The 15,055-nt window shown below is 47.3% G+C and overlaps 1 protein-coding gene across 2 annotated transcripts in view; it reads left to right on the top strand.

The window, feature by feature from the left end:
* The first annotated feature begins 1,607 nt into the window (after positions 1-1,607).
* Positions 1,608-15,055, top strand: part of NKAIN4 (sodium/potassium transporting ATPase interacting 4) — a 92,292-nt gene continuing 78,844 nt past the window's right edge. The window contains exon 1 of one of the 2 annotated variants that reach the window (XM_035121709.2): positions 1,608-1,967. In XM_035121709.2, the coding sequence (XP_034977600.1) occupies positions 1,914-1,967 (54 nt within the window). In that variant the 5' untranslated portion in view covers positions 1,608-1,913. The remainder of the gene's footprint in view (positions 1,968-15,055) is intronic. The other variant, XM_035121708.2, reaches the window with a different exon arrangement.

Below are 15,055 nucleotides of genomic sequence, written 5' to 3'. Positions count from 1 at the left end.
TCTCCCTCGGCAGGTTGTGGACTCTCCTTCCTTGGAGGTTTTTAAGCAGAGGTTGGATGGTCCTCTGTCATGGATGCTTTAGTTGAGATTCCTGCAATGGAGGGGGGTCGGACTAGATGACCTTGGGATCCCTTCTAACTCTACGATTCTATGGTTTATCATGGCTAGTTTCCATTGATAGCCTTATCCTTCATGATTTTGTCTCATCCTCGTTTAAAGCCATCTCAGTTGGTGCCCATCGCTGCCTCCTCTGGGAGCATAGCAGCCAACTCCTGGGGCCGAGATCCCTCCCCCCCCCAAAAAAAATATTTGAGGGTTCCGCCCGCGCCCTCCAAAGTCGAAGGGCATTCAAATGATTTGTGCCTGTGCTGTGTCATGTGACTGATTATGTGGGATGAGGCTTACCCCCCCCAATATTTTTTTCAAGTTGGCTCCCCTGTTTGGGAGGCCATCCTATTCCAACATTCCATCCTGGTCCGACATTCAAACCCTTACACCACACCAGCTACAACAAAAGGGCAAAATACATTGAGGATTACTGTACCTGGACACCGTCGAACTAGTTGTAGAACATTAGTTTGTACAATTAAAATTACAACCATTGCTGTTGTTGACATGGTTTCAATTGACTTTTTAGGCACGCGCGCGCGGCGCGCGCGCGCACACACACACACACAGAGAAAGAGAGAGAGAGAGAGAGAGAGAGAGAGAGAGAGAGAGAGAGAGAGAGAGAGAGAGAGAGAGAGAGAGAGAGAGAGCTTTTTTGTAAAAGAAATGTTTAGAGGTACTCTCATTTTCCAACTCATTTTGAAATACTGTACTGCCCCTCAATGAGACCAAACTTAGATTCACAAAATGTTTAGAGGCATGCCTACCTCTGCGTCACCCCAGAGAAAAGCACTCTCTCTGTGTATGTGTGTACCGTACAGGCATATATCTCCCTACACATATATAGTGCTAATTCTCTTTAATTGCTTCTTAGCGGTTCTTTCCCTCCCCGCCCGCCCCCCTATGTTTTTAGCTGTTATTAATTTTACCTGTAAGCCGCCTAGGTAGCGTCCCTGTCGGGGTCATAGCTGCCAAGTTTTCCCTTTTCTCGCGAGGAAGCCTATTCAGCATAAGGGAATTTCCCTTTAAAAAAGGGAGAACTTGGCAGCTATGGTCGGGGTGAAAGGCGGGTATAAATATATTATAAAAACAGTAGTAGTAGTAATAATTAAATGGCAATTAAAAAGCAAACCAGCAGAAAGTGGGGGCCACTCTCGTCTCTTTGCAACCAATCGCGGGGAAGGTGGCCACCTCCTCGTGGCATGGCCCTTTTAAGAACCCACCCCCCCCGGCAGCCGCGCTTCCAAACTCCCACCCACTCATCCATCCATCCTAGGTGGAGGTTCCCTGGCGGGGGCTCTTTCACAAAGCGCCAGAAGCACCTCCCTGGCTGCTCGGAGCAGCTGTTAGCTCAGCTCAAGCCCGGCTGCTTCCCAGGGTTGGGGGGAGGAGGAGGAGGAGGAGGAGGAGGAGGAGGAGGAGGAGGAGGAGGAGGAGGAGGAGGAGGAGGAGGAGGAGGAGGAGGAGGAGGAGGAGGAGGATAAGAAGAAGAAGAAGAAGAAGAAGAAGAAGAAGAAGAAGAAGAAGAAGAAGAAGAAGAAGAAGAAGAAGAAGAAGAAGAAGAAGAAGAAGAAGAAGAAGAAGAAGAAGAAGAAGAAGAAGAAGAAGAAGAAGAAGAAGAAGAAGAAGAAGAAGAAGAAGAAGAAGAAAGTCTGGAAGGAGGACTCAGAAGCTTTGCTGGCTTTGGAGCTTCTTCCTCTCGGAGCGCAGCGCAGCGCCGCTGAACTTGAGATGGTAGCCGGGAGGTCGTGGTGAGGCGCTCCGTTGGATGAGGCGCCGGCGGGGTCCCCCAAGGCCCGGGAAGGATGGCGTGCTGTACGGGGCGCTGTACCCTAATTTTCCTCTGCACTTTACAGCTGGTAAGTGGCGGCGCCTTCTGGGGGTCCCTCGCTTCGGGCAGCAGCTAGCGCGCTGGGGGAGAGGATGCTCCCCGCGTGAACTCCTGCCTCCGGGGTGGTACCCAGGTCGCTTGGTAAAATCAAGGGTGTCGCTGGCGGAGTTTCGTCTCCCTTTTGGGGAGCGTCCCATGGAAACGGAGGTGGCTCAGTGCATCTAGCTCAGTGCTGTCCACACTGACTGGCAGCAGCAAGGAAGGGGGCTGGGCAGTGGCAGACGCACATTTTGGGAGCTCTGAAGCTTGAACTGTTAAGGTGTTATCAACTTCGGTGGGGTTGTCCCATGACAGATCTCCACTTTTTAAAAACTACGGTACTAGATCTCAGATTTTGATTCAAATGGCTGTAGTGGATTGTCTGGAGTGTCAAAGTCACTGGTGTGAATAAAAAAATGTATATTAAGCAATGTGGATTAAAGTAGCTTCTGGGCCCCCTCTGGGATCAGGGGCCCTGAAACTTAAGGTTCATTAGTTTCCTAGTAGAGGCATCCTTGGGGTGGGGGTGGGGGTGTTCCCCCAGCCTTACCAGGAGGAGCCTTACCCCAGGAGATGCTGGGGACCGAGCCTACTATTTTCTCTGCATGCAATGCATATGCTTTGCCATTGAATTGTTTCCCTTCCCGCATGCCTTTTGAGCCAGCTTGTTGAATTTCTAGCCTGCCCCACTTCTTGGGCTTAGGGTTGAGTGCAGCGTTCTTATTTTCCCTAAATGAAAGCAATAATATTAAGAGCAACAATATTAGGATAATTCCTATCTTCTCAGCTGCCTTCACTTTTCTCTCTAAGTTTGCCTTGTGTGCACCCAAAGCATGTCAAGTTATTAATCTGGTGTGCAGCACCTTGCAAAGTGATAACAGTTCAAATTCCATACAGTTATAAGTGACCTGTGTGCCTCGCAGCCATGGGTGCAACTCTGACCCCTTCAGAAGGCTGTCTCCAAATAATCCGGAATAGCAACCACCTCTTTCTCGAAGTTGCTCCAAATTTGTTTCTGTGGATTAGGAAACTGGATTCTGACATAGGAAGCGGTATCATTAAAATGGCTCCAAGTGGATTAGTTCCCCCTTAACATGCTTTTAAGGCAACTTTTAACATTCCTTCCCATCTTGGTCACTGAAGAGCAGCAAAAGAAAAGCAGATCTCTCTTTTGTAGGACTGGAGGAGATTCTAATTCCAGTTAGTGATGGTCCATTCATGCTGTTCTGGATTAATTGTGCCACAAGTCTTGTGTATATGGCAAGCAGCTAGGCAGGCAGGCAGGCAAGCAAGCAAGCAAGCAAGCAATGAATAAATAAATAAATCCTTCTAGATTCTGTGCACAGTGGTTAAAATGTTGTAAAAGGGCTAGCAAACCCCTGGTAAATCATTTCAGTACATACTGAAGTAAATCCTATAGCCTCTTGCATTTTTCCTCCATCTGCCTTTCTCACAGGCGAAAACTGCACAGCACGAAGAGACATTAAAAAATATTCAGAATAACAACAAACCAGAAAGATTGTTGCATGCCAGGTGAGGTCCACATCACCACCGCTGCTGACATGCGCTTAAGCTGGTTGTTGAGTGGCCCTACAGAACTAGTGGCTTTCGGAGACAGTTTAGCTTCCTATTTTTTTTGCCCTTTCCTCCCCCACTTCTGTCCTGTTCCAAATTATGGATTACTACACGGAAAACCCCAAACCTGGTTCCTTTTGTGTGTGCGTGATAGAGAAAACTTTCCATTGCTTTTTCGGCTCTGGAAGGAAAGGGAGGACACACATTCGAGACCTTCCAGACAAAAGACACCTGGCTGCCAAATTCTTTCAAAAATCCTTGAAAACTGGGTGGCACAGCTCCAGAAATGACTGCCTTTGCATCCACCTAATGTGCTCGTGCTGTTCGCTGTTGTGACATATAGATGCTTTTCCTTCCAAGTTTTAAAATGTAATTTTTTTGGATGGAATCTCCCGTTTCCCTGTCTGTTTGGGAATAGGAGTGGTCTTGGCTATTCTGCTTGATCTGAAACTGGAATTGGAACAGCCAGGCTTCTATCTCCACCCCCCACCCCAACCCCGCTACCCAAGGGGAACTGCTAAAGTTCCACACATAGTCGCTGGAATAGTCATGATGAGCAAAACTGCCAAAGGTCATAATTTATATGGAGTAGCGTATAAGGCTCTATTGAGTGTGCTAATTCTTTTTCCCTGCTAGGCTGCACAGCATGTGCTTGGCCAGTGAGCTGGGATGTCTGCCAGCCTGAAACAAACAGCTTAAAGCATTCTCAGCATTACAGATTGCAAAGTACAGTTTGGGGGGTGGGTTCTCCTCTCTCTCTTTTTGAGGGCAGGGGAACAAATTCTTGTCTGAACTGTGCATGGAGATAGAGGGCAGCTCTCTGTTGAAATAAGGCTCCCACCCCACCCCTTTAGGCATTCCACATACTTGCCCAGCACTGGACAGCGATAAACAAAGGTTTGGCTGTTTTATGATTGTCTGTGGATTGAGCTTGTAGCTGGAAGTTTCCCTACATGTCAATTTCTAATAGGAGGCAGGGTCTTTCTCGCCTTAAAAGGGCAACGCGCTCCGTTTGTTTCATTGTGAAGTTGGCACATCTCCTCAAATGGGCTTCGTTTTTTAAAAACAGACTCTTCAGGTCTTGCTTGGGAAAAGAGTGACATTAAATAATAAGTTAGGAAATGTTTCAGCTGAAATAAGGTGCTTTCGGGGATGAGAAGCACAGAGGAAGTTTTGTTTGGGATTGAATTTCTGCTGATGGGCTGGTGTCTTCTGTTGTCATCATCACCAGTGAGCTCAGACTGTTTGTTCTTTTTTATTTATTTAAAAAACACCCCTTTAAATACTGATATAAAATGTGGGTGTTTGTTCAACGTAATCCCTATATTTCTGCAGAAAAGTACACACTTTTGCGTTTCATGCATTAAAATCAAGAACTAGTGCTCACTATAGTGAATTGTTTAATTTTTTTTAAGTGCATGTTTCTCTTGGCTCATCTTGCTGTTTAAATATCATCATTGTCCGTTGTCCTTTAATATGCACTTTTTTTTGCATCATTGGTACTCTTCTTTAATTCCTTTCCCCATCCCCCAGTAATTATTGTTGCTGGCCTTCACTTTTGACAAGCGTGGGAGTTCTCTGGTATCCAAGATACTGAAACAAAGAACCCCAGGCATGTTTTATTTATTTATTTATTTTAAAGAGGGAGAGGGAGAGGGAGAGACCCTCCCCCTTGAAGAATCAGCTTGCACATTTTCTCAAGCCAGTTTTGGATGCCATCGCCTTAGAGAGACTTCCCACGGCATTTGCCTCGGCGAAACCGAGGAGGTCAAAAATGTTAAAGTTGGGGGGGGTGTTTCTAAAGCACGCTATCTAGCATCCCTGCCCATGCCTCCCACCCCCTACCCCACCCACACTCTCCTCCTGCTTTCTCTCCGAAAAGTGAGATCACAAGTTATTGGCGAAACTCCCAGTAAGTTACTGGGTGAAACGATGAGATTTTGCCTGGTCTGTTTCCAATTGCTCTGTTTATACTGCGTGACATCATGCATCTGGCTAGCGATGGAACCTAATGGGCGCCATCCAGCACATATTGATGGACCCTATGAAGCCTATAAAAAAAGGAGATGTCCATGCCTGTTCATAAAGTATAATGAGATGGACTCTTTTTGTTCATCGCTGTGGCTTTTTTTGCTGCTTTGAATTTGTGGTGTCCATAGCTCTTCCCGGAGAACGACACTGTGAAATCACTTGAGCCAGCGGGAAGGTTGGGTGCTGGGCAGCATTGTGTTAACGGTTAACTTCCTTGGCATCCACCCCCCAAAAAAACCTCTATCCACTACCACCCCTTGCCTTTTTCCTGGCAGGAGGCTCTGCAAGTCTTTCTCTCTCTGAATAGTTTCCCTTCTGTTAGGTCTCCTTTGAAGAAGATTTCTATTAGTATTACAGGAGCTAGCTCTCCTCAGCCCTCTGGTCCTTAATGGATTTTACTGCTTTGGCAATCAGCTTCACAGCCTCCTCATTGTTGCATTTCCCTTGTAAAAAAACCCCCACCCCTCCTAATTCCTGGTCTATACATGTTCAAGAATAAATGGATGCTATGCCTCTTCCGGTAGGGGTGCTTCTGGCAAGGCAAGCTCCATGCGAGGTCAAGGAGAGTCCACCAAACTTTCATAGGTTCAGGAGAAGGCATGCTGCTGGTGAGTGCATCTTTTAATCTGGAAGAGAAGCTCACTTTGAGGTCAGCGGAAGCCCATCAAACTTCTCCAGATTCAGGAGAAAGACAAATGGTCTCAAGCTGAACCTTTGATACACTCAAAAAGCAGCAAGATGTCTTTATAGAGCAATGTTGGAAAGGACACCCCCTGCCCCAAGTTGGGGAAGGAGCAGGGTGGGGCGCAAGCGCAGATTTCAGAAGGCAACCAAGGCTAATCCAAAACTGGTGGAGCTTTGAATATAACTTTTGCAGGATATACATAGGAAACTGCCTTCTAGGAAACCAAACCATTGGTCCCTCTAGCTCAGTATTGTCTATACCAGGGGCTGGGGGCCTTTTCTGCCATAGTGAAATCAGTCGACGCTGTGCTTTGAAGTCCCAACTCCTGGGACTTCAAAGTGCAGCATGGGGCCGTTTGAAAGCACTTTTGCAAACAGCTCCACCTTGCTCACCGACCTTCTGAAAACCAGTATAAGCAGCAACATGGTGTTGCTTGCAAAAGGGCTTTCAAGAAGCCTTGCCTTGAGCTTTGGGTGCGTGCGTCTGTTCTGAACTTGGGAACAGGTGTGGGCAGCCAAGCTGAGCAGGGTTGCACTTTCCGCTCACCAGCTGGTGAGCGGAGTCTGCAAACCTGCCGACTCCAGGGGTTTGTTTTGCCAGAACATACCCCACATTCCATCCAGGCGGAAGTAAGGGATGTTGCCTAGAGGGGGGAAGTGTGGACTGGAAGGAATTCCAAGGGTAACATAGAGAGGCCCTGAGGGCTGCCTCCAACTCCTACACCTGAAGTTTCTCAACCCATCCATACTGCCTCAGATTGCAGGACAAGGTTTGTATGATATGGAGGAGCATTTGAATTCCCTTCACCTAGAAACCTAGATATCAGGGAGAAGATGTCTAACCTAGTCTTTTCCCTTGTCATGCCAGATTTTTATGAAAAAGGAATTATGCCCACCCTTACAACACCCCAGTCTCACACTTGAGGTTTCTAAACAGATGCAGCCATGCTGGCTTTTCCATGTTACCTCTGCATAATATTTCCTGCCTTATTTGCAAGTTTTCTATGTGCATGGAAATGTTGGCATGCAAAGTTCCATTCCAAGGTGGTATAGTCCTACTAGACGGTTGTACCAGCTCAGAAACCACACACACACACACACACACACAGAGAGAGAGAGAGAGAGAGAGAGAGAGAGAGAGAGAGAGAGAGAGAGAGAGAGAGAGTTTAGAACCGTCACCTTTCTTCTGGGTTGCATCCTGCTGCTCAATCCCCCTGCTCCATCCCACTTGATGTATTCTCATTTGAGCCAAGCCCTGGATACATTTGCTTCTTAATTGATGCCTGCTAATGGTTTCCTTTGTGCCCAAAAAAAGTAGGGGGGGGGGACAAACCCTCTGGATGGTCCATAATCCAGACTTAAATGGACTGAGCCTACGGACTGCACTGACTGCGTGACCCCCTTTCTCACAGAAGGTCCCATCTGCCACCTTCACTCCAGGCTCCCTACCACCCATCTGCTTGGAAACCAGGTGCCTATGAGCACAACAGCATCACGTGGGATGTTTGGAGGAAAAAACGGGGTGGGAAATCCCTTGCTACTAATTATCAGCACACACAAGCATGGTTTTTAAATAAGTGGCAGCTTTTGCAAATTTGGTTACAGTAAAAAAGAAAAAGAAAAGTACACCAGAAGAAGATTTTGTTACACACATATAACTATATACATTCATACCTTGGGTTGCGTCCGCTGCAGGTTGCGTTTTTTTCGGGTTACGGACGCGCCGAACCCGGAAGTCCTGGAACGGGTTACTTCCTGGTTCAGTGAGTCCGCAACCCGCGCGCATGTGCAAAAGTGTGAAATCATGCTTTGCGCCTGCACAGACATGACGAATGACATCACGCGTCTGCGCAGATGTGGGTGCTTGGGTTACGGATTTTCCAGGGTGCAAACGGCACCCCGGAACAGATTGGGTCCACAACCCGAGGTACCACTGTAGTTAGAACATGAACAGGTGTAATATCATTGGCAGCTAATTTTCGGTCTTTCTGTAATGGTCAGAGAAAAATGTGATGCTGTATTAATTCCGGGGTGTGGACCTTGTCCCACTCCAAATATGTAGATATGCATGTTGAGTCAGGCTGAGGGTATCGAAAGCCCCTACAGGTCTGAATGTGGGGTTGCCTCTTCCAACACCCCGGAGAATAGGAGGACATAGGAAGGTGCCTCATTCTGAGTCAGATCATTGCTCCATCTAGCTCAATATTGTCTACTTTGACTGGCAGTGTCACCCCAGGGGTTTAAAGCAGAAGTCTTTTCCCAGACCTAACTTGGAGGTGCTGGGCAGGGCTGACTTAAGCATATCCGGCACCATATCTGGTCCAGTATACCTGAAGGAGCGTCTCCACCCCCATTGTTCTGCCCAGACACTGAGGTCCAGTACCGAGGGCCTTCTAGCCATTCCCTCGTTGCGAGAAGCCAAGTTGCAGGGAACCAGGCAGAGGGCCTTCTTGGTGGTGGCACCCACCCTGTGGAACGCCCTCCCACCAGAGGTCAAAGAGAATAACAATTACCAGACCTTTAGAAGGCATCTTAAGGCAGCCTTGTTTAGGGAGGCTTTTAATGTTTAATAGATTATTTTATTTCATTTTTCTGTTGGAAGCCGCCCAGAGTGGCTGGGGAAACCCAGCCAGATGGGTGGGGTATAAATAATAATTGATGATGGTGGTGATGATGCAAAGATCCCTCTGGCGCCCCCCGGCAACTCCAAAACAAGGGAGGGGGCAGTGGAAAATTTTCTCTGCCTTTCCCACCGCCCCGATCCCCGGCGTGGTGGCACCGATCAAGCAGGAAAACGTGCTGGCGGAGTGGCGGACATGCTCTCTGGCATCGGGGCACCCGAGAAGGCAGCCTGGGAAGGCTGCGTGCCGCCTTTCGCCAGGAAGCAGGAGGAGGACAACGACCCCGTCTTTAGCAGATGCAGAGGCTGGGGAGGGAAGCTGCACGCAGCTTCCCTCCTAAACCTTTGCGGGGATCGCTCCCCTCCTGCGGAGGCTTGGGAAGGAGGCTGCACGCCAGCCAGCCATATAGTTGGCGGGGTGCAGTTGGCGGGTGTGCAGGGAAAGGGGAGGCTGCCGGCAAAGCCCCACAGCTCCTCCACTCGCTAGGGCGCCCCTGAGAGGCCGGCAACGAACCACTAAGACCAATGGGAAAGACGGCTCTGGTGCTGGGATTGAACCTGGGACCTTCTGCATGCAAAACAAAGAACTCTTCCACTGAGGATAACATGACCCGGGGGCGGGGGGGGGGGGGCGCGGCGGCACATGTCTCATGTTTGAAGGGATGTCCTGTCCGAGACCAATTTAAAGATACGTGAGCATAAGATGGACAGCAAATTAAGTAGGCACACAGATCACTTCCACTATGACGAGATGGATTGCACTTCTATTTAATTATAGTAATTATTTATACCTTTGTACGCATATGTATGAACTAGCCCAGGCAACGTTTAGGGACGGTAGATGGGAGCCTGAGCTATATAAACCAAGAAGTTCCTCGAGCACTGCTTTCAGTACCATTGACCATGGCCTCCTTCTGGAGCAGCTGTCCATGTGGGGAACAAGAGATATTCCTTTGCAGCTCTTACTTGGGGACCTGACCCCAGAGGCTGTTACCAGGGAAGTCTTGTTTGGCCCTTCAGTGTGGTCTTCTGCAGGACTCACCCATATTCCCCATGCTATTCAACATCTGCATGAATTCATTTCGAGGAACCACCCAGGGTTTCCGAGGGCGTTTTCAGCGCTACACGGATCGCCTGCAACCCTATTTCTCATGTTGATCGCGAGCAGTTGGAGCAGTGGATGTGCTGAACCAGTGTCTGGCTGCATAATGGCCCCAGATATACAGAAGCTCAATCTAGATAAGACACAGAGGCTATTAGTAATAATTAGTAAATTCAATAGGACTTAATCCCAAACAAATGTGTTTAGGATTGCAGCCTCATTTCATTGGTCCTGGGGTGTACTTTTTAATAGCAGTGTGAGGAGAATTATAAATGAGGGGCGTGTGTGTGTGTGGTGTTTGTGTGCGATGTGAAGCTTGCATAATGCCAACTCTCCCTGCCAATTCTCTCACCAGCAGAACAAGAAGCAGATTAAAGGGTCAGTTTGAGAGGCCCCCTCCCTCCTTTTCCCCTCCTTCTACAGTCAGTTAGGGGTTGATGTCGGTGCCTGATGGCTTCTTACCCCTCACATTGAGCTCCCTCCCCCTCTGTGTTGTCCTCTGCTCCAGTTTTTCTGGTACAGTGGTACCTCGGGTTACAAACGCTTCAGGTTACAAACTCCGCTAACCCAGAAATCGTACCTCAGGTTAAGAACTTTGCTTCAGGATGAGAACAGAAATCGTGCTCTAGCGGCACAGCGGCATCAGGAGGCCCCCATAAAGTGGTGCTTCAGGTTAAGAACAGTTTCAGGTTAAGAACAGACCTCCGGAACAAATTAAGTTCTTAACCAGAGGTACTTGGATATCTGCTGTGGCTGGACTGTTGATTGGGATGAACTACCGTGGCTTTCACCTATAAAGCCTTAAATAGCTTAGGATTGCAATACCTCAAGGACCGCCTCTTTCCATATGAACCTTACCTGGGCCCTGAGATCATCTTCTGAGGCCCTCCTTCGTGTGCCTCCTCCTCCTCCGTGAGAGGTCCAGAGGGTGGCAACACGAGAATTGGCCTTTTCTGTAGTGGCTCCCCATCTGTGGAATGCTGTTCCCAGGGAAGTTCGCCTGGCACCTTCATTATATACCTTTAGGTGCCAGGCAAAAATGTTCCTCTTTAACTAGGTCTTTGGTCGATTGGATTGGCATCCTTTTAAAATGTGTTGGGGGGAGGGTTATTTGGTGGTGGTTGTTTTTATTTTGATTACGTATTTTGTGGTTTTATATTCTGATTTTATCCTGTGAACCGCCCTGAGACCTGCAGGTAGAGGGCGTTACAAATAATAATAATAATAATAACAACAACAACAACAACAACAACAACAACAACAACAACACCATCAGCACATAACTGTGGTGCCCAAAAGTTGGCGCTGGCTGCATACCCTCCAGCATCTTGAGTCCCAAAACCAGGATGTGTGTCTTCCTGCATCTGTTTCCATGAGAGTCATGTGAAGTCATGGAGCTTCAGTGACACTTTTTTCAGGGCTGTGCTCACACGGCACCCCAAAACACACATTTTGGGGCACCACGCTTTTTAGAAGGTGAGATCTCAACACAAGAAAACAGGATGTTCGTTTTTTTTCGGGACACTTGCAGGATATGTGGCTGTCGATATATTATTGGGCCAGGTTCAGCAGTTTTGTACTAATTTACAAGGCTAATAATAATAATAATAATAATAATAATAATAATACCCTGCCCAGTCACTCTGGGCGGCTCCCAACAGAACATTAAAACAGAAGAAAACTTCAAACATTAAAAACTTCCGTAAACAGGGCTGCCTTCAGGTGCCTTCTAAAAGTCAGATAGTTGTTTATTTCCTTGGCATCTGATGGGAGGGCGTTCCACAGGGTGGGCGCCACTACCGAGAAGGCCATAGCAACTTGGGTCCAGGTAATGTTACGTGTTGGGTTTAAGCCCAACCGCTGAGAACTTTGGGGGATGCACAGCTTTTAACTGTTGTTCACCTATGGATCTCCTTTCTGATTAAGTTAAGAAGCTCTGTAGCATAATAAATACTTTCTTATTCCAAGAAGCACTTTAAGTGTTTATTCCAAGAAGTGTTTCCCTTGGTTTCATGGTGACTTTTCACTCTTCCGTCTTCTGTTCGGCTTCTTTCTACATGCCATGTTTAAGAAACGCTAAGGAGGAAGCAGCCTACAAATAAAGAAACGGGTGGAAAACCACCCCCAAAGAGAAAACATAGGGGTGACAAGTTGCAAGGAAGAGGGACAAGGAAAACCAGCTCAGTCGGGACCTCTGGAGTACATGAGGCAACTGACGTGAAGCAGCAGCCTCTTGCTTAGCAGAGACTCTTGGAGCAATAAAGCGGCGAATCTCCAAGGTGCCGTAAGACCACTTTTACGAATCTAAATAAATAATGATTATAATGATCAGCAGGTCCGGAGGCCTCAGCTGGTGCAGAGTAACATATGGTGACTCCCATTAACTTTTGGATCATGCGCACGGTTTCCAAGTGGCCTCTTTCGAAGCTGCTCTCCTGTGTTTGGTTACGTTCCTTTGTAATAATAACAACGGTCTCCCCCGTGAGTTTGCTCCACTGTCTCGATATGTATTGAGTAACTGCGGATTCACGGCCTGGTGTATTCCCTTAGCGGGGAGAGCCAAATGCAATGCGTGTCAGGAGGCCAAGCTTTGATACGTCGCTGTCCTTGACCTTTCCCCTTTCCCTGGGCATTGTCTGGGGGAAGGATGGGGCACGAATTCAGGTGGAGGTCAAGATTCTCTGGTTCCACTGGCTGTCTTCCTTGCGCCGCTGTCACACAGCAGCTGTCACTGATTGAATTGCCAGTTGAAGGCGCTCACTGCAGTGTTTAAAGCCCTAAATGGCATTGGCCCCAGGCATCTGAAATACGCTTTTGGGTGTTGAGATCAGCAATGGGGTCTTGGTAGCTCTACCACCTTTGGAAGCTCGTGGGGTGGTGACCCAGGGGAGACCATTGAGTGTGGCAGTCCACCTGGCACTTTGTATAGCTTTCGTCATCAGCTGAACCTTGCACTCTTTGCACTGGCTTTGGATACCTGAGATACATGGGCGGTTTTACTCAGAGCAGACACATTGTAATGAATGAACATGACTCAGTTAGGTCCATGAACTGAATACCAGTCTAGGCTTATAGGACCCACGCCATTCTTTCAGTTGCAAATTGTTTAGCTCATTTTGTGTTTTTGCATTCTGTAACATGCCCTGGAATCCCCCTGATGAGATGTTCTTCCTGGGAGACAGGAGATGTAGTCTCCCAGATACTAGAGGCCCTCTGGCTGGTACCAGAGGCCTGTCCCAGAGCAGGTATGGGGTGGGTGGGAGGGAAGCGAACTCTGCATGGTGGTATGCCCTCTACTCTGTCCAATGTGGATTTGGGGCAGGGGTTGTTCCTAGAGCTGCTGAGAATGGAGATTACGGATCCTAAGAAAGCAAAGCTTTCCCTTCAGCCCTGTATTCATCACTGTTTCCATTCTGCTGCATTTCACCTTCCATCAAAAGTGCATTATTCATTCCACTGCTGGCTGTTCTCAAATAACATAACTTATGGAATTTATGTAAATAATTAAGTAATATAAATTGCCATCATGTTATTTGACCCCATTCATTTCATTGCAAAGGAAACATGAATGCAAAATGGGGGGATAATAATAATAATAATAATAATAATAATAATAATAATAATAATAATACCTCACCCATCTGACGGTGGTCCCAGCCACCAACAAATTATATTAAAACACAATAAGACATCAAACATTAAAAACTTCCCTATACAGGGCTGCCTTCAGATGTCTTCTAAAACTCAAATAGTTTTTTATTTCCTTGACATTTGATGGGAGGGCATTCCACTGGATGGGCGTTTATTCAAGCATTACTACGTAATCAATTGCGTATCATTTGCAGACTTATAGCAATTATATTTGCCTCACGCAGCACTGTTTCTGTTCTGCTGCAGTTCCACTTCCACCAAGAACTACATTATTCTTCATGCTGTCCACTGTGGCAAAATTACACAACTTGCCCAATTTGCATCATTAATTATGTAAATTTGGTAAGTTACGCCATCACTGCATTGTTCCACTCCGTTCATTTCAGTGGAAAGGAAACATCATCAGTTACATATTTGCAGATGGAAAGCAATACCCACTGCATTCACTGGATGGATTTCCATTCTGGACATGGGATAAGTTCGCAAACACCATCAATTTCTGCTCCTGTTTCTGTTCTATTTGGAATTGTCTGGCATCCCATCTAGACGTGGTGTGGACTGAACCCGTGTCTTTGAACCCTATGCCCAAGCATGTGAGTGCTGAGCTGTGCCTCCCAAACCACATAAGACACTGCAGAGTCAAGGCAGATACCTGCTTTGCTGCAGGACACCAGCTCCTCATAACATTTTGTGTGCATTTCTGGATCTGGGCCAGTTTAGGAGTGTAAATGGGGCAGTTCAAGTCTCCCCTAAAACCGCACTTGGCTGTGAATTGCGCAGCTGATGTCAAGAGAGTGAAAGGCGTGGTAACAGAATATGGTTTCCAACAAACGTCTGGGACAAAAAGGGGATTGTACGTCTTTCCAGCAGATGAATAATGTCCCCTTTGTTCCATTTCCTAGATGACAGTTGACTCTACAAGTAGCAGGATCCATTCTGTTGCCAAATATACATTTGCAATCTGTGATGGAGAATACCCTTGAATGAAACGCTTGAATAAAGAGGGGGGGAGGCGGCAGTGGGCCAATAAATCTCAGAGTTGGAGTTAATTCACATGGTTAGCACAGCAGCCATTGCCAACCCAGTGTCTTCCCAATATTTTAGACTTTCTTTATTGCAAAGATTGGTCTTTGGCAGAAGTGGGTTTGTGGTGCAAGACCTCGCAGCCAACTATTAATTGTGCAACCTGATTTCCTGGTAGGTGATCGAACCCTTCCCCAAAACAGGAACAGTCTGGAAGTACCTTCTGTCTAACTCATAGCCACTGCATTCCACCCAGCACTGGGTGATCCTCGGGACTGTGGTGACACATGAGACAGATCCTGCAAGCCTGAGATCTGCCCATCCCTGAAATTACACATAGAGTTGTTTACAGTTCTGCAATAATGGAAGGAGGAAGGCACTCAGGCATACT

This window comes from Zootoca vivipara, chromosome 7 (assembly GCF_963506605.1).
Source record: "Zootoca vivipara chromosome 7, rZooViv1.1, whole genome shotgun sequence".
NCBI classification, from domain to species: Eukaryota; Metazoa; Chordata; class Lepidosauria; order Squamata; family Lacertidae; genus Zootoca; species Zootoca vivipara.
Note: the sequence above shows the minus strand (reverse complement) of the source record. Positions and strands in the feature narration are given on the sequence as shown.